At 42.9% G+C, this 25,527-nt stretch overlaps 1 protein-coding gene across 3 annotated transcripts in view; it reads left to right on the forward strand.

The window, feature by feature from the left end:
• Positions 1-20,634, forward strand: part of TDRP (testis development related protein) — a 166,470-nt gene extending 145,836 nt beyond the window's left edge. For all 3 annotated transcript variants that reach the window (XM_073589211.1, XM_073589212.1, XM_073589213.1), the window contains 2 exons: positions 8,749-8,852; positions 19,037-20,634. In XM_073589211.1, coding sequence (XP_073445312.1) covers positions 8,749-8,852; positions 19,037-19,382 — 450 coding nt within the window. In that variant the 3' untranslated portion in view covers positions 19,383-20,634. The remainder of the gene's footprint in view (positions 1-8,748; positions 8,853-19,036) is intronic.
• The last annotated feature ends 4,893 nt before the right edge of the window (positions 20,635-25,527 follow it).

The raw sequence follows: 25,527 nt of genomic DNA on the forward strand, positions 1-25,527 counted from the left end.
TGTCTCCCTCTCACACACCACCTCCTCACCTCGCCCCCTGTCTGTTGTTGTTCCTCAAGGCTCTGTCCTAGGACCCTTACTATTCTCCATCTACACCTTTGGCTTGGGACAGCTCATAGAATCCTACGGTTTGCAGTATCACCTCTACGCCGATGACATGCAGGTCTACCTATCTGGACCCAACCTCGCCTCCTTACTGACTGAAATCCCACAATGTCTGTCTGCTATCTCAGCCTTCTTCTCTGCTCGCTTTCTCAAACTGAACATGGACAAAACAGAATTCATCATCTTTCCCCCATCTCACTCTACCCCTCCACCAGACCTATCCATCAATGGCTCCTTTCTTTCCCCAGTCCCGCACGCTCGGTGCCATGGGGTGATTCTCGACTCTGCGCTCTCTTTCAAACCACATATCCAAGCCCTTGCCTCCTCCTACCGCCTCAAACTCAAAATATTTCCCGGATCCGCTCATTCCTCAGCCACGAAACCACAAAAACACTAGTGCATGCTCTTATTTCCTGCCTCGACTACTGCAACCTCCTACTTTCTGGCCTCCCCTCTAGCTATCTGGCTCCGCTCCAGTCCATCCTACACTCTGCTGCCCGACTAATCCACCTGTCTCCCTGCTATTCCCCAGCCTCCCCTCTATGCCAGGCCCTTCAGTGGCTTCCCATTGCCCAGAGGCTCTAATTCAAAACCCTAACCTTGACATACAAAGCCATCCACAACCTGTCTCCTTATTACATCTGTGACATGGTCTCTAGGTACCTACCTGCACGCAACCTAAGATCATCTCCAGATCTCCTTCTCTACTCCCCCCTTATCTCTTCTTCCCAAAACCGCATACAAGACTTCTCCCGTGCTTCCCCCATACTCTGTAACTCTCTGTCGCAACACATCAGACTCTCACCATCAACGGAAACCTTCAAGAATAACCTGAAGACCCACCTGTTCCGACAAGCCTACAATGATCCTTGGTCTACTGAACCACCGCACGACCTGCTATACCCTTTCCTACTGTATCCTCACCCATCCCTGTAGACTGTGAGCCCTCACGGGCAGGGTCCCCTCTCCTTATGTACTTGTGTGTCCCTTGTCTTACACATGTTTATTATACTTGTCTATATTTCCCCTTTTCACATGTAAAGCGCCATGGAATAAATGGCGCTATATAAATGCATAATAATAATAATAATAATAATCATCTGTGCTGCACTTTATGTACATGCTCAGTAGTGAGGCAGTGCTGTGGAGTCATAGTTGAGATGAATCTGTGCTGCACTTTATATACATGGTCAGTAGTGAGGCAGGGCTGTGGAGTTGTAGTTGAGATGAATCTGTGCTGAACTTTATGTACATGCACAGTAGTGAGACAGTGCTGTAGAGTCGTAGTGGACTTTAATCTGTGCTGCACTTTATGTACATGCTCAGTAGTGAGTTAGTGCTGGGGAGTTGTAGTTGAGGTGAATCTGCTGCACTTTATGTACATGCTCAGTAGTGAGGCAGTCCTGTGGAGTCATAGTTGAGATGAATCTGTGCTGCACTTTATCATGCTCAGTAGTGAGGCAGTGCTGTGGAGTCGAAGTTGAGATGAATCTGTGCTGAACTTTATGTACATGCAAAGTAGTGAGGCAGTGCTATGGAGTCGTAGTGGACTTTAATCTGTGCTGCACTTTATGTACATGCTCAGTAGTGAGGCAGTGCTATGGAGTCGAAGTGGACTTTAATCTGTGCTGCACTTTATGTACAAGCTCAGTAGTGAGGCAGTGCTGTGAAGTTGTAGGTGAGTTGAATCTGTGCTGCACTTTATGTACATGCTCAGTAGTGAGACAGTGCTGTGGAGTTGTGGTTGAGATGAATCTGTGCTGCCCTTTATGTACATGCTCAGTGGTGAGGCAGTGCTGTGGAGTCGGAGGCGAGATGAATCTGTGCTGCCCTTTATGTACATGCTCAGTAGTGAGGCAGTGCTGTGGGGTTGTAGTGGAGATGAATCTGTGCTGCAGTTTATGTACATGCTCAGTAGTGACCAGTGCTGTGGAGTTGTAGTTGAGATGAATCTGTGCTGCACTTTATGTACATGCTGAGTAGTGAGGCAGTGCTGTGGAGTTGTAGATGAGATGAATTTGTGCTACACTTTATGTACACGCTCAGTAGTGAGGCAGTGCTATGGAGTTGGAGTTGGGAGTCAGGGAAATTGAGGAGTTGGAGGTTTAGCTTACCGACTCCACAGCTCTGCAGAGAAGCAGTGTGACTAAAGTGAGATCAAAATATGCTTAGTTTTGACCTAGTGAACAGGTCCTTTTAAGGCTGCATGTTTTTTTACTAGCACATTGATAGGCTTCTTCTTCCACATATCCACATTCACCCTCAGGTAAGATGGGTGAGATTTTGAGTAATGACCACCCATTTTTAAGGGGAATATTTTAACCTAAGGCTGTTGTAAAATGTGTTTTGTAATGCTTCATAACGTTTAGTAAGCTGGGTTGGAAAGCATAAAACTCCTTTACGTGGCCCCTCTGTATGTCAATGGTCTGTAGTATACAATAAAAGGTTGTTCTTAATTGTTTAAGTAATGCTGGATGAATTCCTGGAAAGAAATCTGGCCCTTTCATCCCTCCTTGTCCTTTTCCTTTTTCCTGCCTATTGTAGGTGGTGTTTTTCACAGCATGGTATAGTCAGACACTTGGCAAGAGATGTAGGGGCATGCATTTTCTCAGTATGAGTGAGCACAGGAGAGGTTTACACCGTAGAGTTCAAGTATTGTCAGTTTTCCGCTGCTTGAGGAAGTAAAGGAAGGAAGTATCCTGAGCTCAATATAACAAGAGGGAAGCACTCTTAAGACAGCCAGGCCGTAACTGACAGAAAAACATTTAAACTTTTATGATCCTCAAAGGTATGCTTCTGTAATATTTATCTGGTTGTAGCAACAATATGTAGTCTAGGCTAGTTTGCTTGTCTCTGAACAGGTATTTTGCATGCTTAATTTCCCAGAGAAGCATTGCGTGGCTTATAAGATGTCTTACACTGGCATGTCACTCTCCACAAGGAGAAAACTTACACCTTAGAACTTAGAGGCCTGTAATACAGTCAAATCAGATCTCATGCTTTGGACTGTGGAGGGGCAACACCCCGAAACACGTTTTGAAATTGAGATTCTGGTTTGGCAAGGCTCGATAATGGGTCGATATTGACTTTTAGGATTGTTATTCACAATAGGTGGAACAAGAGTTAAAGTCCTCATTCCCTCTGAAGAGGTAATATGCATATTTGTGTTCAAATACTTACGGATCACACTCTTCTCCCATACACAGCTTAATTCCAGGCCTCATCTGAAACAGATGACCACATCTCTGATTAGTCAGCTCACACCAAGTCTTTTGTGTAGACCAATGGTTGCTTTCCCAATGTAAGCCTCTGAGAATCGCATTGAGGCTCTCATAGACTGACATTAACCCCTTTCTGACATGTGACGTTCTATATCGTCCATGGGACCCGGGCTCCTATGCCCATGGACGGGATAGTACGTCATAGCCTACATGCTGCGCTCACGGGGTGAGCGCCGCTGATCGTGGTTGGGTGTCAGCTGATTATCACAGCTGACACCCGGCACTATGTCAGGGACGGTCACGGACCGCCCCCGGCACGTTAACCCCTGGCACACTGCGATCAAACACGATCGCAGTTTACCAGGGGTTTAGGGAAGCATCGGCAGGGAGAGGGCTCCCTCCGTGCTTCCCTGCGACCCCCTTAGCAGCGCGATGTGCAGCACTGCTGCGGGGGCCTCCTTCCCTGCAGGTCCCCGGATCCAATATGGTGGCGGGGGCCTGCAGGGAGCCGGCTTCCTCACTGCCTGCAAAGTGCAGGCATGAGGAAGCCTTCTGCAGTGCCTGTGTCAGATCGCTGATCTGTCACAGGGATCTGTGATGTGTCAGATCAGCGATCTCACACATGACAGTGATGTCCCCGTGGGACAGTGTAATAAAGTTAAAAAAAAAGTGTAAAAATAATTTATAAAAAATCGCTAAATTAAAAAAAAAAAATTCCCTAATAAATTAATTTTTTGGAAATAAATAAAACAATAAAAGTACACATATTTAGTATCGCCGCGTCCGTAACGACCCGCCCTATAAAACTGTCCCATTAGTTAACCACTTTAGCTAACCCCTTAAAAAATAAAAATAAAAAACAGAGCAAAAATAATGCTTTATTATCAGACCGCCGAACAAAAAGTGCAATAACGCACGATAAAAAAAGACGGATATAAATAGCCATGGTACCGCTGAAAACGTCATCTTGTCCTGCAAAAAACGAGCTGCGACACAGCATTATCAGCGAAAAAATAAAAAAGTTATAGCGCGCAGAATAAAGTGATGCAAAAATAATTATTTTTTATATAAAATTGTTTTCATTGCATAAAAGCGCCAAAACATAAAAAAATGACATAAATGAGGTACCGCTGTAATCGTACTGACCTGAAGAATAAAACCGCTTTATCAATTTTACCACACGCGGAACGGTGTAAACGCACCCCCCCAAAAGAAATGTTTGAAATGCTGGTTTTTGTTCATTCTGCGTCCCAAAAATCAGAATAAAAAGCGATCAAAATATGTCACATGCCCGAAAATGGTGCCAATAAAAACGTTACCTTGTCCCGCAAAAAAATAAGACCTCACATGACTCGGTGGGTCAATATATGGAAAATTTATAGCTTTCAAAATGTGATTCAAAAACTATTTTTACAATAAAAAGCGTGTTTTAGCGTATGACAGCTGCCAAACATAAAAACCCCCCTTTACCACCCCCTTAGTTAGGGAAAAATAATAAAATTAAAAAAAAGTATTTCTTTCCATTTTCCCATTAGGGCTAGGGTTACTACTGAGATTTGGGTTAGGAGTCTGTGGTTAAGGTTGGAATTAGAGTTGGGGGGTTTCCACTGTTTGGGCACATCAGGTGCTCTCCAAAAGCAACATGGCGTCTGATCTCAATTCCAGCCAATTCTACGTTGAAAAAGTCAAATGGTGCTCCTTCCCTTCCAAGCTCTGCTATGCGCCCAAACAGTGTTTTACCCCCACATATGGGGTATCAGCCTACTCAGGACAAATTGCAAAACAACTTTTGGGGTCCAATTTCTCCTGTTACCCTTAGGAAAATAAAAAATTGGGGGCAAAAATATCATTTTTGCGGGAAAAAAAATATGATTTTGTTCTTTTCACGCCCGGGCGTTATAAACTTCTGTGAAGCACTTGGGGGTTCAAAGTGCTCACCACACATCTAGATAAGTTCCGTGGGGGGTCTAGTTTCCAAAATGGGGTCACTTGTGGGGAGTTTCAACAGTTTAGGTACATCAGGGGCTCTCCAAAGGCAACATGACACCCGCAGACCATTCCATCAAAGTCTGCGTTCCAAAACGTCACTACTTCCCTTCCGAGCCACGACGTGTCCCCATACAGTAGTTTTCTCCCACATATGGGGTATCAGCGTACTCAGGAAAAATTGTACAACAACTTTTGGGGTCCAATTTCTCCTGTTACCCTTGGGAAAATAAAAAAAATTGGGGACTAAATGATCATGTTTGTGGAAAAAATGATTTTTTTATTTTCACGCCCGGGCGTTAAAAACTTCTATGAAGCCCTTGGGGGTTCAAAGTGCTCACCACACATCTAGATAAGTTCTTTGGGGGGGTCTAGTTTCCAAAATGGTGTCATTTGGGGGGGTTTCCTCTGTTTTGGCACATCAGGGGCTTTCCAAACGCGACATGGTGTCCGATCTCAATTCCAGCCCAAAAAAAGTGTCAAATGGCGCTGCTTCCCTTCCGAGCTCTGCCATGCGCCCAAATAGTCGTTTACACCCACATATGGGGTATCAGCGTACTCGAGACAAATTGCACAATAACTTTTAGGGTCCTGTTACCCTTGGGAAAATAAAACTTGGGGGGTGAAAAGATCATTTTTGTGGAAAAAATATGATATTTTAATTGTACGTTATAAACTTCTGTGAAGTCCTTGTGGGTTCAAAGTTCTTTCCACATATCTAGATAAGTTCCTTGGGGGGTTTAGTTTCCAAAATGGGGTCACTTGTGGGGGTTTCCACTGTTTAGGCACATCAGGGGATCTTGAAACGTGACATGGCGTCCGATCTGAATTCCAGCCAATTTTGCATTGAAAAAGTCAAATGGCGCTCCTTCCCTTCTGAGGGCTGCAATGCGCCGAAACAGTGGTTTCCCCCACATATCAGGTATCAGCGTACTCAGGACAAATTTCACAATAACGTTTGCAGTCCAATTTCTCCTGTTACCCTTGGTAAAATAAAAAAAATTGGTCCTGAAGTAATTTTTTTGTGGAAAAAAAGTTAAATGTTCATTTTTTTTTAAACATTCAAAAAGTTCCTGTGAAGCACCTTAAGGGTTAATAAACTTCTTGAATGTGGTTTTGAGCACCTTGAGGGGTGCAGTTTTTAGAATGGTGTCACTTTTGGGTATTTTCTATCATATAGACCCCTCAAAGTGACTTCAAATGTGATGTGGTCCGTAAAAATAAAATGGTGTTGTAAAAATGAGAAATCACTGGTCAACTTTTAACCCTTATAACTTCCTAAGAAAAAAAATTTTGGTTCCAAACTTGTACTAATGTAAAGTAAACATGTGGGTAATGTTACTTATTAAGTTTTTTGTGTGCCATATGTCTGTGATTCAAGGGCATAAAAATTCAAAGTTGGAAAATTGCGAAATTTTCAAAATATTCGCCAAATTTCCGTTTTTTTCACAAATAAACGCAAGTTATATGAATGAAATTTTACCACTAACATGAAGTAAATTTATGTCACGAGAAAACAATGTCAGAATCACCGGGATCCATGTAAGCGTTCCAGAGTTATTACCTCATAAAGGAAGAGTGGTCAGAATTGTAATAATTGGCCCGGTCATGAACATGCAAACCACCCTTGGGGGTAAAGGGGTTAATTAATCAACTTCTAGTTCACATAGAAGACATTCTATAGCCGGAAAGTCTGAATTGCAGTCATATGGTTCAGATCAGGGCTGGTATGGGGCTGTGTATGGGAGAAGACACTGATCGGTAAGTTCGTATGCACATTATCACAATCGAAGCAGATATTGCAGTTTCTAAAGTCTGCTTCTGTTAAAGGACATTCTGCCAGTTTTTTTCTTTTTCTACATTGGAGACACTAAGTAATTTTCACTTTTTTGTGTGTAAAATCTGTCCTTAAGACCATTCTAGATGAGAATATTATTCTTGACATTTCAAGTACCAGGTTAATATTATGTTACACTGCTGTCTGGCTGCCTTACTCAAAGCTCAGCTACTGGGAGAACATTAACTTATTTCCGCCCGGGACCCACCGCCTTTCAGTCATAGTTGTGCTCGGAGGAGCTAGAGTCATCGCTCAGACCATTTGTGAGCACCAGCTGTAAACACGCCCTGACACTTTAATAGACAGCTCATTCTGCCCAGTTTTGCTGCAGAGCAAGTTTTCAATCAAAGTGCCAGGCGGTGCTTACAGCCACCGATCACTGTGCACTCAGTGGTGACTGTAGCCGCTCTTAAGGCCCCGTTACACACAATGATGTCCCAGCGATCCCACCAACGATCCGACATGGATGGAATCGCTGGGACATAGGCTGATCGCTGGTGATCTGTCACATAGACAAGACTCATCAGCGATCAGGACCAGCGAGCAAGCTGGTATCTAGGGTAAACAGCGGGTATCCAAGAGCCGCGCGGCTCTTAGTTACCCGCTGTTTACCCTAAATACCAGCGTGCAGCGTCGCTGATCGTTGGTCTCCCACTGCCACACGCAGCGATACGTACTGGCCAGCGGGAGACCAATGATCAAAAAATGGCCCAGGACGATCCTGCACGATCAGCAATACCCTGCGGGGGGGGGCGATCGCTGATGGATGTCACACACAGCGAGATCGCTTGAGAGATCGCTGCTGCGTTAGGGTGGTTTCACATTAGCGCTTTTTAAGCGCACGCACGGCCGGGGGTAGCTCCGCCCCCGAGCCGGCTCTCTGCCCGGCGTGCCCGCCCCTTGCTTGTAGCGCCGCCTCCTAGCGCACAGCGGCGCCTGCGATCGGCGCACCCTATCTTTAGCATAGGGTGCGCAGATCGTGCGCAGGCCGTGCGCTAGTTGCGCTTTGACCTGCGCTGCGCACTTTTGACGGTGCGCCGTGCGCGCCAAAATCAAACTTTTCAGCAAGTTATCAGCAAGAACAAGTGAAGTCTATCATATTTACTGCCTGTTTCTGTATGATAAATGTTCTGGAAGACACAAAATACACTTCCAAATATACACTTTGTATTCATCAGCTCACCCTTGAGCAGACACACTTACCTGCTCTCACCAGATATGTCTGCCAAGTAATTTAAAGTACACTCAATAGGAGAACTGAACAAAGGAGCCTTTATTTTCTGCTGCCTACATAAGTAGAGGTTTGCTTTTAGACTACTTATTCTGTATTGTTCAGATAACTGGGACAAACATTTAAAATTCTTCAAGGCTGTTCTTGTTATGTGAAAACTCTTTCTCCAGAAGGTGATAAAACTTCATGTTCCAAGCACTGGAATAAAACACTCACAGTGTTTGCCTGCATATTGATTCTGGGAATGAGTTCTTTGCAGAATTCATATTCGCCATGTAAATCAAAGAGAGACGCTGAACCATCTGCTGCGCCAATCTTTATTTCACTGTCCAGATCACATGAATAACCTTTTTGTCATTCATTTCCAGGTCCAGGGCGCCAGCTTTCGTGGCTGGAAGGATGTGACGTCCATATTTAACAAAGACGATGAACAACAACTGCTAAAAGGATCAAAGTCTCCAAAGTCAAAAGTGTAAGATTCAAAGAGATAAAAATTAAGCTAGTCTCTACTCCATATTTGTCATGTTACCATAATCCGTAATAATGCATAACATTTATATGGCCGTCTTGAGTATAAATGCTTAATGATTGAATATATCCATCATGCTGATCGGGCAACTACTGCAGCTATACTCGCAAGATTAAAAATAATTTAAATGATGACTCACAAAATATGATCACACTATAACAAATGTTTTTTTTAAATGGATTTTATTAGACAAGCAGAAAAGTACAAAAATGTGTGTATAGTATTTGCGTGTGTATGTGTGTACAAATATTACCGTATACACTACCATTCAAAATTTTGGGGTCACTCAGAAATTTCCTTATTTTTTAAATAAAAGCACAGTTTTTTCCAATGAAGCTAACATTAAATGATTCAGAAATAAACTATATACATTGTTAATATTGTAAATGACTATTCTAGCTGCAAATGTCTGGTTTGTAATGCAATATCTTCATAGGTGTGCAGAGGCCCTTTTCCAACAACCATCACTCCAGTGTTCTTATGGTACTTTGTGTTTGCTAACTGTGTAAGATGGCTAATGGATGGTTAGAATACCATTGAAAACTCTTGTGCAAGTATGGTAGCACAGCTGAAAACAGTTTGGCTGATTAGAGAAGCTATAAACCTGACCTTCCTTTGAGCTAGTTGAGAATCTGGGACATTGGACAGAGGAAGATTGGAAAAAAGTGTTATGGATAGACGAATCCAAGTTTGAGGTATTTGGCTCACACACAGAAGAACATTTGTGAGACGCAGAACAACTGAAAAGATGTTGGAAGAGTGCCTAACGCCATCTGTCAAGCATGGTGGAGGTAATGTGATGGTCTGGGGTTGCTTTGGTGCTGGTAAAGTGGGAGATTTGTAAAAGGGATTTTAAATAACGAAGGCTATCACTCCATTTTGCAACGCCATGCCATACCCTGTGGACAGCGCTTGATTGGAGCCAATTTCATCCTACAACAAGACAATGACCCAAAGCACACCTCCAAATTATGAAAGAACTATTTAGGGAAGAAGCAGGCAGCTGGTATTCTATCTGTAATGGAGTGGCCATCGCAGTCACCAGATCTCAACCCCATTGAGCTGTTGTGGGAGCAGCTTGACCATATGGTACTCAAAAAGTGCCCATCAAGCCAAACCAACTTGAGAGGGGCTTCTGGAAGCATGGGGTGAAATTTCTCCAGATTACCTCAGCAAATTAACTGCTAGAATGCCAAAGGTCTGCAATGCTGTAATTGCTGCAAGGGGAGAATTCTTTGACGAAAGCAAAGTTTGATGGAGAAAATTATTTCAAATAAAAATCTTTTTTTTGAACTTTGTCAATGTCTGGACTAGTTTTTAAATTCATTTGGCAACTCATTCAATTAATAAAAGTATGAGTTTTCATGGAAAACACAATTGTCTGGGTGACCCCAAACTTTTGAACGGTAGTGTATGCGTGGGTTTCCTCCGGGTACTCCAGTTTTCTTCCACATTCCAAAGACCTACTGATAGGGCTCACAATCTGAATCCCCTATCGAGGACAGTGCAAATAATGTCTGTAAAGCGCTGTTGAATTAATGGCGCTATATAAATGAGTAAAATAAATAAAAGAGAGAAGAGAGAAGTGCGGCTGTGCTGCTCTGCTGGTAAGGAATTCACAGGATTCAGATGAATAGAAATTGATTGCAGTTTAGTTTATACCCAACGCCGCATTTCTAGGTCAAACTTACCCCTTTCTCAAGGAGCCATAATAAAGAGAGTTCCTTACCAGTAGGGCAGCACACCCACATTTCTCTTTGGTACATATTGACATTGGTCTATCCAACCAGCGGATCAGCAGCAGCTGGGGTATTCTTATCTAAGGCTATTTAATTGCTGTGGTTTCACAGCATCACAAGGTGAGCCCAAAAATCCACAATAAAACCACATGCTATTTGGTTAATGCCCTATATCCATTTTTTTTCAATACCTAGGCTCCTAGCATAAAGTTAACTTTTCACTTGTCTTCCCAGAGCCAATATGGACCAAAAACTTAATAGTTTATAAAAAAAAAAAAGCATAGATGATACGTATCATTATTATTTTTGTGAAAATCCCTGCTATAAAAATGTCACCTTAGTTTGTTTACCTGTATGGAAAAGGCTCTAAAAAATGTACATTTTTATTTCACCATCTCCCAGAAACCAGAATAAAGCCATAAAAAAATCACATAGCACACACCTCAAAATGATACAAATTAACATCAACTCATCTCACAAAGAACAATCTCTTCTTCAGCTGTGTTGATGAAAAAATGAATTTATGGCTCACAGAATGTGATGGCTTAAAAGCATTTAAACTATTGTATATACTCGTGTATAAGCCGACCCTTGTATAAGCCGACCCCCTTAATTTTGCCACAAAAAAAACTGGGAAAACTTATTGACTCACGTATAAGCCTAGGGTTAATGGTGGTCCAAGAAGATGCTCCATAGATAAAACCGCCCATATGCTGCTGCACAAGGGTTAATGCTGCCCCATAAGATGCTTCATAAATACCCCCATATGCTGGCCCAAGAAGATGCTCCATAAATACCCCCCATATGCTGCTGCACAAGGGTTAATGCTGCCTCATAAGATGTTCCATAAATACTCCCTATATGCTGTTGCACAAGGGTTAATACTGCCCCATAAGATCCCCCATATGCTGCTGCACAAGGGTTAATGCTGCCCCATAAGTTGCTCAATAAATACCCCCATAATATGCTGCTGCACAAGGGTTAATGCTGCCCCATAAGATGCTCCATAAATACCCCTTATTTGCTGCAGCCACTGCTGTAATAAAAAAAAAAAAATGACATACTCACCTCTCCGTCGCTGGGGGCCAGGTGCCGGTGTCTTAAGCCCCCGGCACCGGCGACATTTACCGGTCCCTGTTCCATCGTCATCCACCACTGTGTCTTCTGGGTCTCTGCAGTGACAGCAGAGGGCGCACACTGACTACGTCATCGCGCCCTCTGCCGTCACAACAGGAGGACCCGGAGACACAGCGATGGAACCGGGACAGGTAAATAGTCTGCCCCGTCATACTCACCCCCTCCTGGCGCAAGGTGTTCTCTGCTGCGGCAGCCCCTGCTTCTCCCTCTGTCGTCTGCTTCCTGCATTCAGCTGGTCACGTGGTACTGCTCATTAAACTCATAAATATGCGCATATTCATGAGTTTAATGAGCGGTACCACATGACCGCTGAACGCAGGAAGCAGACGTCAGAGGGAGAAGCAGGGGCTGCAGAGATGTGCCAGGAGTTGAGTATGGTCTCTGACCCCCTGCTCCCCCTCCAACCCCCCGGTATATGACTCGCGTATAAGCCTTGGGGACTTTCAGACCAAAATAAAGGGCTGAAAATTTCGGCTTATACACGAGTATATACCGTATGTGTTTTTTTTTTGTATTTAAATTGACTTTACTGTACAATTACACTGCTCAAAAAAATAAAGGGAACGCTAAAATACCACATCCTAGATATCACTGAATGATTATTATTATTATTTATTTATTGTTATAGCGCCATTTATTCCATGGCGCTTTACAGGTATGGAGAGGTATACATAAAAACAAGTACAATAATCTTAAACAATACAAATCATAACTGGTACAGGAGGAGAGAGGACCCTGCCCGCGAGGGCTCACAATCTACAAGGGATGGGTGATAATACAGTAGGCGAGGGTAGAGCTGGTCGTGCAGCGGTTTGGTCGATCGGTGGTTACTGCAGGTTGTATGCTTGTCGGAACAGGTGGGTCTTCAGGCTCTTTTTGAAGGTTTCGATGGTAGGTGAGAGTCTGATATGTTGTGGTAGAGAGTTCCAGAGTAGGGGTGATGCGCGAGAGAAATCTTGTATGCGATTGTGGGAAGAGGAGATAAGAGGGGAGTAGAGAAGGAGATCTTGTGAGGATCGGAGGTTGCGTGCAGGAAAGTACCGGGAGACGAGGTCACAGATGTATGGAGGAGACAGGTTGTGGATGGCTTTGTATGTCATGGTTAGGGTTTTGTAATGGAGTCTCTGGGCAATTGGGAGCCAGTGAAGGGATTGACAGAGGGGAGAAGCTGGGGAATAGCGGGGGGACAGGTGGATTAGTCGGGCAGCAGAGTTTAGAATAGATTGGAGGGGTGCGAGAGTGTTTGAGGGGAGGCCACAGAGCAGGAGGTTGCAGTAGTCAAGGCGAGAGATGATGAGGGCATGGACTAGGGTTTTTGCAGATTCTTGGGTGAAGAATGAACGGATTCGTGAAATATTTTTGAGTTGAAGTCGGCAGGAAGTGGAAAGGGCTTGGATATGTGGTTTGAAGGAGAGATTAGCGTTCAGGATTACTCCGAGGCAGCGAGCTTGTGGGACTGGGGAGAGTGGGCAGTCATTTACTGTAATTGATAGGTTCGTAGGGGGGTCACGTGAGATGGGGGAAAGATGATGAATTCTGTTTTGTCCATGTTGAGTTTCAGAAATCTAGTGGAGAAGAAGGATGAAATAGTGGACAGACATTGAGGGATTCTGGTTAGTAGGGAGGTGATATCTGGTTCAGAGATGTAGATCTGTGTGTCATCAGCGTAGAGATGATACTAAAAGCCATGAGATTCTATGAGCTGTCCCAGGCCAAAGGTGTAAATAGAGAACAGCAGGGGCCCAAGGACTGAACCTTGTGGGACTCCGACAGATAGGGGGCGAGGTGAGGAGGTGGTGTGTGAGTGGGAGACGCTGAATGTCCGGTCTGTTAGGTATGATGAGATCCAGGATAGGGCCAAGTCTGTGATGCCGAGGGATGAGAGGGTCTGTAATAATAGGGAATGGTCCACTGTGTCAAAGGCAGCCGACAGGTCCAGGAGGAGGAGGACAGAGTAGTGTCGCTTGCTCTTGGCGGTTAAGAGGTCATTGGTGACCTTAGTAAGGGCAGTTTCAGTGGAGTGGTGTGACCGGAAGCCAGATTGTAAGCAGTCGAAGAGGGAGCAAGAAGAGAGATGGGAGGACAGTTCAAGGTAGACGTGTTGTTCCAGTAGCTTGGAGGCGCAGGGGAGAAGTGATATAGGGCGATAGCTAGATACAGAGGATGGGTCAAGAGAGGGCTTTTTGAGGATAGGTGTGATGGAGGCATGTTTAAAGCTTTAGGGGAAAACACCAGTTGTTAGTGATAGGTTGAAGAGATGGGTTAGGGTTGGGATGAAGACTGTGGTGAGGTTTGGTATGAAGTGGGATGGGATCGGGTCGAGTGCACAGGTGGTGAGATGTGATCTTGAGAGTAGAGTGGAGAGTCGATCTTCTGTAATGGTGGAGAAGTTGGTTTTGAAGGTGGAGGGCTGGGAAGTCGGGAGGAAGGGTTCTGGGGGTTGTTGACCAAAACTTTCTCTGATGTTATCAATCTTCTGCTTGAAGAATGAGGCAAAGTCTTCAGCTGAGATGAGTGGGGAGGGAGGAGGTGCTGGGGGGCGGAGGAGAGAATTGAAGGTGTTGAATAACTGTTTAGGGTTGTGAGACAGGGAGGATATTCCAGTTGCAAATCTTTATTCATTACATAGTGTAATGCGTTGAGAACAATAAAACATAAAAATGATCAATGTAAATCAAAATTAATATCTCATGGAGGTCTGGATTTGGAATGATATTCAAAATCAAAGTGTAAAATCAAATTACAGGCTGATCCAACTTCAGTGGAAATGCCTCAAGACATGGAAATGATGCTAAGTAGTGTGTGTGGCCTCTACATGCCTGTATGACATCACCTGGGCATGCTCCTGAAGAGGTGGCGGATGTTCTTCTGAGGGATCTCCTTCATGACTTGGATTAAAGCATCAGTCAACTCCTGGACAGTCTGTGGTGCAACATGGCATTGGGGAATGGAACGAGACATGATGTCCCAGATCTGCTCGATTGGAGTCAGGTCTTTGGAACGGGCAGGCCAGTCCATAGCATCAATACCTTCATCATGCAGGAGCTGCTGACACACTTCAGCCACATGAGGTCTAGCATTGTCATGAATCAGGAGGAGACCAGGGTCCACTGCACCTTCATATGGTCTCACAATGGGTCTGAGGATCTCATCCCATTACCTAATGGCAGTCAGGGTAACTGTGGCTAGCACAAGAACGGATGTGCAGCCGTCCAAAGAAATGCTTCCCCACACTATTACTGACCCACTACTAAACCGGTCATGCTGAAGGATGTTGCAGGCACCTGAACGTACTCCACGGTGTCTCCAGACTCTGTCACGTCTTTCACATGTGCTCAGTGTGAACCTGCCTCTCATCCGTGAATAGCACTGGGTACCAATGTCGAATCTGCCAATCTAGATGTTCTCTGGCAAATGCCAATTGCCCTGCACAGTGTTGGGCTGTAAGGCCAACACCCACTTGTGGATGTCCTGCCCTCATATCACCCTCCTGGAGTCTGTTTATGACAGTTTGAGCAGACACATGGATGTTAGTTGCCTCCTGGAGGTTATCTTGCAGGGATCAAGCACTGCTCTTCCTGTTCCTCCTTTCACAAAGGAGGTAGCGGTCCAGCTGCTGGGTTGTTGCCGTCTTATGGCCCCCTCCATGTCTACTGGTGTACTGGCCTGTCTCCTGGTATCTTCTCCATGCTTTGGACACTGTGCTGACAGATACCGGTACCCTTCTTGCCACAGCTTGCATTGATGTGCCATCCTGGATGTGCTGCACTACCTGATCAACTTCTGTGGGTTGTAAGCACCGCCTCATGCTACTGTACAGCACCCCTGGAGGTGAAAGCAATGATAAAATGCAAAAGTGACCAAATCAACAGCCAAAAAAGATGGGAACAGAGAAATGGTCTGTGGTCACCCCTGCAGAACCACTTCTTTATAGGGGTTGTCTTACAAATTGCCAATAATTTCTACCTGTTTGTTCCATATGCACAACAGCAGGAGAAGTTGATTCACAATCAATATTGCTTCATAACTGAACAAGTTGATTTCACAGAAGTGTGACTGTCTTGGAGTTACATTGTGTTTAAATGTATCTTTATATTTTTGAGCAGTGTATATAATTTTGGTATCACCACAATGGTACTGCCCCCCTAGAATAAAATTAACCTTTCACTTATTCCACTTGGTGGGTGAGAAATGTTTTTTTTTTTTTTTGTTTTTTTATTATTTTTGCTTTCCAACACCCTTGCCAAAACAAACTACTAAAGTTTTTCAACACATTAGCTTTGCATCAAAATAGTACCATTAAAAAATGCAAATAAGGGCTCATGTATTGACTAAAAAAATAAACCGATATGGCTGTTGGAACACCGTAATGAAGATTAAAAAAAATTGTCATACTCAAGACCCAAGATAACTAGATCTTTAAAGAGAGTCCATCACCCCCTAAATGCAATTTGAACGGGCTATACATTGTAGGGGGCTTGATCCCAATAACAACCATACTGGCACTGTACCTATTACTGTTAATAGAAAAAAGGGAAGAAAGTTCCAGCGCAAGGAATGGAAAATTAAAAATCCATTTTATTGTGCCAATGCATATTAAAATTCCAGCAGGTACAGCATATCAGTCGGATGACTGCAGAACAACGCGTTTCGACGCCTCAGGTCTTAATCATGTTACTGTTAATCTTTCAAAATACTTGAAAAACCCTTCCCTTCACAAGTGTTTGAAGAAATGAAAGACTCCTCCAAAAACTTCCCAAATCAGAAGCATTTCCTAAGGCACTTTGCACTTGATAACGTGTTGTTTTTGAAAAACAGTTCTATATGCACATACCCTAAGAGTGTGTGTACACAACATTTTTTTTCTGTTTTAAAGCCCAACTACAAAAGTGCTTATTGAAAAGAATGAACATGTGCAATTCCATGGAAAATTAGTTGCTATTCAGTCTTTTGAGAGGGTTTTTTTTATAACACAAGTCGATGAGAAAACTCAAGACCTTTTCTAGTGTTTTGTCAGCTTCAGTGCTTAAAAAGCCACTTGCAGTTTCTTTATAATGGAGCCTGGGGTAAGTCTATAAAATCTGGAAGTAATAAAGCCAACCTCAAAAATGCTGGATAAACACTCAAAAAATACACCTGCTGCCAAAAAACATTTGAAAAGCACTGAGGAAGCAGCAAAAAATGCTTAAAAGACACTTTTGGAGAAAAAACCTCTGGTGTTTCCTAAAGCCTTCTCCTCCTGAAAAACTGGGTGGGTTCACCTGTGTGACAAAGATGTCTTGTGCACATACCTTATAGGGGTTGACCACTACTAGGACAACCCCTACTCATTCCCCACACTTGGCCCCGACAAACAATAAAGTTTATATTCACCTCCCGTGCCGGTGCCGATCCTGTGGTGTTGGCACTCGCTTACTCCGGCTGTTCTGACACATGACCCAGGCACCCAGTCAGCGCTGGCATCGCTGTTCCTGCCTTTTTTTGAATTGAACATAAAGAAGTAGTCCGGGCTGCAGCTGATCTCTGACTTACCCTTCATATTCAATTCGACAGAAGGTGGGGACAGTGACGCCAGCGGTGACTGGGTGCCGGGGTCATGTGTCAGAACAACTGCACGGGAGCCCCGGGGAAAGCGAGCGCTGACACAGGCAGTGAGTATAATATTTTATATTTAATTGGGGCCAAGTCTGGGGTATCACAACGTGCACTACTTGAATATTTGGTCAGTTTTTTACCTCAGTATTTATAAGCCAAAATCAGGAGCAATAAGAAAAGTTCTGGATTTCTCACCCACTCCTGGTTTTGGCTTACAGATACTGATGTCAAATATTGAACGTATTGCCTAATGTGTCTGTCTAGAGTTTATAAGGTACCGCATGCTGCAAATATGCTTTGGAATCACCGCTTTAGATATTGTCTAACTATCATGGAGCAAAAAAAAAACTAAATGTGTAAAAGCATATAGCTCCAACCAACATGGCATATCAGTCACAATGAGGAGCTGCTTTTTGTTCTTTTTTTTTTTCATCTTCTTGGTAATATGTTAGCACAACATGGTGCCCCTATGTTTCCTTTAGTAGCGTTCACAGATCTGGGTGACCTGCCTTAGTACCGTTCATTTTTTTTTCGGACATTGCAGTGACCTATAAAGTTTCAATGAACCATACACACATCAGTTATTAAAATAAATCCATGTGTCTGATCCGTGAGACTCCGCACGGGTCCTAGTCTCAACTATTTTTTGAAAGTAGCAGACTCTGCCATTAAAGTCTGTATAAAAACAGGTGACACAAGGAAGGAAGGAATACTTCGTACTTCAGACTTCCACCCAAGTTTCATCCATTTCTAACTGATAAATTGGTAAAATCCAATGAATAAAACTAAGTTCAGAAATCTACCCACTTCAATGGGAAAAAACTGATGCAACTAGATTACGCCTGAGAAAATAATCAGTCTATCTCTCGGATGGCTCAATAGTTAGTGCTGTTGCTTTGTAGCACTGGGGTTCTGGGTTCAAATCCCACCAAGGACATCTGCAAGGAATTTTTGTGATTTATTTATTTTACTCACCAATAACTCCACAGCACTTTACAGAATCACTGCCCCCATTGGGGCTCACAATCTAGATTCCCTATCAGTTTGTCTTTGAAGTGTGGGAGGAAACAAGAGTACCTGGAAGAAACCCACACAAATGTGGGGAGAACAAACTCTTTACAGATGTTTGTCATTGGTGGGATTTGTACCCTGGACCCCAGCGCTGCAAAGCTGCAGTGCTAACCACTGAGCCACCATGCTGTTTCCATGGGTTTCCTCCAGGTACTCTGCTTTCCTCCCGTACTCCAAAGACACACTGTTAGATAATTGTGAGCCCCAATGGGGACAGTGATGGCAATATCTGTAAATGTGGAATATGTTGTTGCCATGAAAGTAAGCATAATAAATAGATGTGTGAATCAAGCCTTACACAATTATGTTGATGTGGTCAACGTGTATTCCTATATCTCTTTTTTTTTTTTAACACTGATATTAGCATCATGCTTTTAGATTTGATTATACCTAGGAGCAGAATAATGACTTGGTGGTGTTTTAGTTGGCATAAACCAACATAATTATTCTGTTTAATTACCATACTATTAAGCTTGTCATGTGAGACCGCTAAATGCTATTGACTTTGCACAAATGAGCTTACCCTTAGTTTTCACAACCTTACAACCCCTTTCTAACCACCGTGTCTTTTCTCCTCATATGCAGACCTTCTGTGAAGACAAAAGATGAAGTAAAACCCGAGAAGAAATCTGGCTTTTGGGACAGTTTGGCAATTAAACAAAATATTCAGCCTAAAAAAGCTGACGAGATTGAAGGTTGGGAGCCTCCTCAAATTATGGCTGAAGACCCCCATTCCTTTCCAGAGGACCCTTTAGATGACAACCATTCTTGGCAAGGCTGGGAAGAAGAAAGCAAAGGATCCTCTAAGTATACAACTTTGGCAAGTTCTGGAAACAGTTCTAGGTGGAGTATCAAGTCGGCGGGCAAACTTGTCAGTATTAGACGGCGAAGCAAAGGCAACCTCACTGAAAATTGGGAAGAGTTAGAATGACATAGCTAGAAATCTCCTAATATGCAATATCTTTCCACAGGTTTCATGTCATTTTATACCAAAATCTCCGAAGTATTGTATACCTATGTGTTTTTATATTTAAAGGAGTCCTTCGAGAATCAATTTGCACTCGTAACCTGTTTTTTTATATTAGAACTTAGTAGTCTAAAATGGCTCACTTTTCTTTCAAAAGAAAAAAAAAAACCCACCTGTGAAAATGTTAGGGTGGCCTTGATTGTGCCTACATAACACTTGGATAACTGAAATGAAAGTTGGTGTTACCAAAAACAGTAATTCCGTAGAGAATGTATACACTGGTTGTAACTTAAGATTGCCTTATACTGTTAGCAGTACAGGGTATCTGCCTTGCACATTATACTGTCAAGTGCCTGTATTTCACCTTGATAATGTATTTGAGATGCACAGCTTAATTTATTGATAAATTAATTTACGTTATTGTTTCTTTTGACTGAAAAATGTACTTTTTTTCTTCTTTTTGGCATTTTTACTTTTAGAAAAGAATTACATAGAATAAATGTGTGTTTCATACCATTTTATTAGATCAGATTTTCTTTTCTCCTAGTAGAGTACACAACATACTTTGCATATGACCAGTAGATTATGTCTGGTTGTGTATTATCTATGTAACGCTGCCCCTTTAAACTGGGCTTTATACCATTGTGAAACTACTGGACCCAGCATGCTTGGCTATTTAATGAAATGTGTTGGGGATCACTGACTTTAGTGTTTTTAAGCTCCGTACAGAGGAAAGATTTTTCCTTCTTTTCTCTGCTGGGATCTGCTGGAGCTTAAAAATATAACTGTGAACGAACCTTGGGACTGACCGATCGTATTGGGGATCTACAGCCGCTGTAGAGTCGCAGGCTTTCTACCTCTGCTGTAGACCAAAAAATGGGGTTTCATTGTTATTGCCTAGAAGAGGTCATTTTAAAAGGCTTTTGCATGTTAGACTCATTTTGTTTAGATGATATTTTTGTATATATAGGAAGTCAAATGTCTTTTTAATGAGTATTGGATTGTGATCCTTGCCCGTTTGTAAATATGCATGGTTAGTTGCAGAGACTTTACCAAGGTGACATAACTTTGACTGACGGCTTCAGTCAGTCTCTCCATGCAAAGTAGCATCCGTTCTATATGTTTAGTGCATTTTTTGTTATTGTCTTTGTTTAAGTAACTGAAGAATATCCTTTGTATTTTTTCATCTTGAATAAAGAATTCAGTTGCACCCACATCATTGGTGGTGATTTACTTATCTAAATGCTTTTATAGATGAAGTAGAGATAAAAAACGTACATATTCTTTTGTATAAAATGTGACGAAAGCTTTGAAAAGACACTATTAGGCCGGGATCACACTACCGTGTGTGATGCGAGAAACTCGCAGGAGTCTCTCGCATCAACACCCGGCACTGTCGCTGGCACTCAGGACCGGAGCTGCGACTGTATGTATTTCTATGCAGCCGCATCTCCGGTCCCGAGTGCCAGCGGTAGCGCCGGGTGTTGATGCGAGAGACTCCGGCGAGTTTCTCGCATCACACATGGTAGTGTGATCCCTACCTTACTGTAAGATGTAGTTGTATACCTTTTTAGTGTGACTGCACTTGTAAATGGGATTGTCCAGGACAGAAGTATTGGTCATCTATTCATATTATAGGTTGTCTGCATGTTATTTTGGGGGCAGTAGTCTCCTGGCACCTCCACTGATAAGCTGGGCTGGGAGCGTCTAGAACGAGCTGATGTACCGAGGCCAAGATCTTCTAGTACGAACTGATGTACTGAGGGCTGGGAGCGTCTAGAACGAGCTGATGTAACGAGGGCCGGGAGCATCTAGAACAAGCTGATGTACCAAGGGCCGGGAGCATCTAGAACAAACTGATGTACCGAGGGCCAGCAGCGTCTAGAACGAGCTGATGTACCGAGGGCTGGGAGTGTCTAGAAATAGCTGATGTACCGAGGGGTGGGAGCATCTAGAAATAGCTGATGTACCGAGGGTTGGGAGCGTCTAGAACGAGATGATGTACTGAGGGCCAGGAGCTTCTAGTACGAGCTGATGTACTGAGGGTCAGGTGCATCTAGAACGAGCTGATGTACCAAGGGTTGGGAGCATCTGAGCTGATGTACCAAGGGTTGGAAGCGTCTAGAACGAGCTGATGTACCAAGGGTTGGGAGTGTCTAGAACAAGCTGATGTATCAAGGGTTTGGAGCATCTAGAATGAGCTGATGTACCAAGGGCTGGGAGCATCTAGAACAAGCTGATGTACCGAGTAGAACACATCGCTTAGTGGCAGCTGCTGGGTACTGCACCTTATCTACAGTTCAAAAGAACGGGACTTAAAGCAAATAATGTGAACAGGAACTAAAGAGAAGTACTTGACATCAGTCACTCAGCAATGTACATGTTGATGTGTTTTGCCCCATACATTACATAGGACCCACTGCTGGAGCAGATTTCGGCTGATTTGGCAAGGATGCCAGATATTTGACCCCAACCACTCTCATATTCCATTCTGGACAATCCCTTTAATAGAGAAGAAAAGAGAAGTGAGGTACCTTGATATTTTAAAATGTGTGCATATTTAAGGCTTTCTGCTATTTTATTATGGGTTTTCAGACATTCCAACTTCTTTTACTGTTGACTATATACTCCTATGAACTATTTTACATTATTAGATATTTTGAAGGTTACATCTAATTTCATTAGACTAAAGACACCATAACTAGGATGTAGCACTTCTTTATGATCACTGTTGAGGGATGCGGAGGGTGGTGAGGTTTGACTTCCTGGACCCCACTATCATGAGAATAAGGGCAGCTACTCTGATTTAGTGATTTGTCCCCTTCACTGATTTCCCCTGAACAACTGTATCACAACTCCACTATAGTGAGAACTGGAAAATCGTAAAAGTGAGCGTAGAGCTAAATAGTCAATGTGGCCTCTTCATTCTCACATTTTGAACCCCGACTGATCTTAAAGTAATGGTGCATCCTTTTAGTATCCTATTACTTTATATCTTGGTGATGGTCCAAGAGAACCTGTCAGCAGGTTTTTAGACCCCATACTAACATCATCACAGCAAAGTTCCTTTAATGATGATCACTTCCAAACCTTTATATTATAATTCTGTGTATCCATTAGTTCATAAGGCAAATTAGTGGCCCATCATAAATGTTTACATGTTACATGCATCACCTGTAATAAAGAGGTTATACCCCACATACATTATACAGAGAGGGTTGTCTGTCTTGGCCTTTTCTTAATGGCTGGACATGGCTATTTCACACAAGGTGATTGGTTTAAAAATTGGGTGCAACTATGGAAACATATGTTATATTATGGAAAATAATAACCAATATGACCAGACACTCTTGGCCTTAAAGGAAATATGTCACCAAGTTTTTGCCACCAAATCTGAGAGCAGCATAATGTAAAGACCGAGATCCTGGTCCCAGGGATGTATCTCTACCTTGGCTATTGCTGAAGATTTGATAAAATCATGAGCTCTATGTAACCCGCCCCACCACTGATTGGCAGCTTACTGAATATGCACAATATACACATGAAGATGTCAATCAAAGGCATGGGTGGGATTATACAGTGCTCAGCAGAAAACTGGTAGATCTACAGCAGATATTTTATCAAAACTGCTTTAAGCATAGAATCGTAGAGTTGGAAGGGACCTCCTGTGGCCATCTGGTCCAACCCCCTGCTCAAAGCAGGATTCGCTAAATAATCCCAGACAGATGTCTGTTCAGCCTCTGTTTGAAGACTTCTATTGAAGAAGAACTCATCACCTCTCGTGGCAGCCTGTTCCACTCATTGATCACGCTAAAGGTACTGTCACACTTAGTGATGTACCAGCGATCCTGACCAGCGATATGACGCGGTCAGGATCGCTGGTACATCGCTAAGTGGTCGCTAGTGACCTACCACATAGGCAGATCTCACTAGCGACATCGCTGGGGACGGGGGTCGCTACTTACCTGTCACACCAGGCGATCCTGCGTCCTCCCGCCCAGCTCCACACGTCGCTCATCGTCACAGCAGGAAGCGCCGCAGGAAGCTGACGACGAGAAACAGTCCTGGACGTTCTCGCGCGATCAGCGATAACCAGCGGGGGAGCGGGTCGTAGGTAAGTATCAGACACAGCGATATCGCTAGCAATATCACTATAACGTCACAAGTTATAGCGATATTGCTAGCGATATCTCTTAGTGTGACATGCCCTTAACTGTCAAAGTTTTTTTCTAATATCTAATCTGTGTCTCCTCCCATTCAGTTTCATTCCGTTGCTTCTAGTCTTTCCTGGTGCAAATGAGAATAAAGATGATCCTTCTACAATTTTACAGCCCTTGAGATATTTGTAGACAGCTAATAAGTCTCCTCTCAGTCTTCTCTTTTGCAAGCTAAACATTCCCAAATCCTGCAACCTTTCCTCATAAGACAGGGTTTGCAGACCGGTCACCATTCTGGTCGCTCTTTTCTGAACTTGCTCCAGTTTGTTGATGTTTTTTTTAAATTTGGCGCCCAGAAATGGACACAGTATTCCAGATGAGGTCTGACCAAAGAGGAGTAGAGGGCAATAATGACTTCACGTGATCTAGACTGTATGATTCTGTTAATACATCCTAGAATTGCATTTGCCTTTTTTGCTGCTGCATCACACTGTTGACTCATATTCAGTCTGTGATCTATTAGTATACCCAAATCTTTTTCACATGTGCTGTTGCTTAGCTCTATTGCTCCCATTTTGTATATGCTTTTTTCATTTTTATTGCCCAGATGTTGTACTTTGCATTTTTCCCTGTTAAAAAACATTCTGTTAGTTGCTGCCCACTGCTCCAGTTTATTTATATCTTTTTGAATCCTCTCTCTCTTCTCTAGTATTAGCTATCCCTCCAAGCTTTGTGTCATCAGCAAATTTAATCAGTTTACCCTCAATTCCTTCATCTAAGTCGTTGATAAAGATGTTGAACAATGGAAGGCCCAGGACAGAGCCCTGTGGTACCCCACTTGAGACATTCTTCCAACTGGATGTGCAGCCATTTATGACCACTCTTTGGGTCCGATCACTAAGCCAGTTTTGAATCCACCTAACAGTTGCCTTGTCCATTCCATACTTAGTCATTTTTTCAATAAGGATTGTGTGAGATACTTTGTCAAATGCTTTGCTGAAGTCAAGATATACTATATCTACAGCATTTCCCTGATCCACCCAATCAGTGATTCTGTCACAGAAGGAAATTAAGTTAGTCTGACATGACTTATTAGTTACAAACCCATGCTGACTCTGTTTAATCACTTTATTCTTATCCAGGTACTTACATACATGTTGTTTAATAATTTGTTCAAAGATCTTTCCTGGTATAGAAGTCAGACTCACCGGCCTATAGTTGCATTGGTCCACCTTCTTCCCCTTTTTGAAGATAGGAACAACATTTGCTCTTCTCCAGGCTTCTGGGACTTCTGTTCTCCAAGAATTTTCAAAGATTATGGAGAGGGGTTCAAAAATGTCTTCTGCTATCTCCTTCAGTACTCTGGGGTGTAATTCATCTGGACCTGGAGGCTTGAATTCATTTAGGTTAGCTAAGTGTTTCCTCACTATACTTCTGTTTATAGATATCCTGGATTCTTCTATTCCCTTAATAGGATAGTGAAGAACAGTTGATGTTACATTTCATGTCTGAGAGAAAACAGATGCAAAATAGGAATTTAACATTTCGGCCTTTTCAACATCCTGTCTCACCATTTCATCATTTTCATCCTGTAAAAATCCTATAGCATCTTTGACTTTTCTTTTACTTTTGACATATCCCCAAAATCCTTCATTATTGCTTTTGACGTCTCTTGGCTGTGGAGTCAGTAAGCCAAACCTGCGACTCCGACTCCTCAATTTCCCTTACATCGACTCCAACTCCGACTCCCACACATATTGCTTATATTTAAGTGAAAAATTTATTGTAGTATAATGTGAACATCAGACATTTAATCATTTTTATCATCCAATAATCAAGATATTTAGATAGTACAGAATATATATTTATTGGAATACAACTTTAGAACACAAAAAACTGTAATAAATTGTATATATGTAATATACTATGTAATATCGATTACATATATACAG

This window comes from Dendrobates tinctorius, unplaced genomic scaffold (assembly GCF_039654945.1).
Source record: "Dendrobates tinctorius isolate UK_male_01 unplaced genomic scaffold, ASM3965494v1 ptg000107l, whole genome shotgun sequence".
Classification (NCBI taxonomy): Eukaryota; Metazoa; Chordata; class Amphibia; order Anura; family Dendrobatidae; genus Dendrobates; species Dendrobates tinctorius.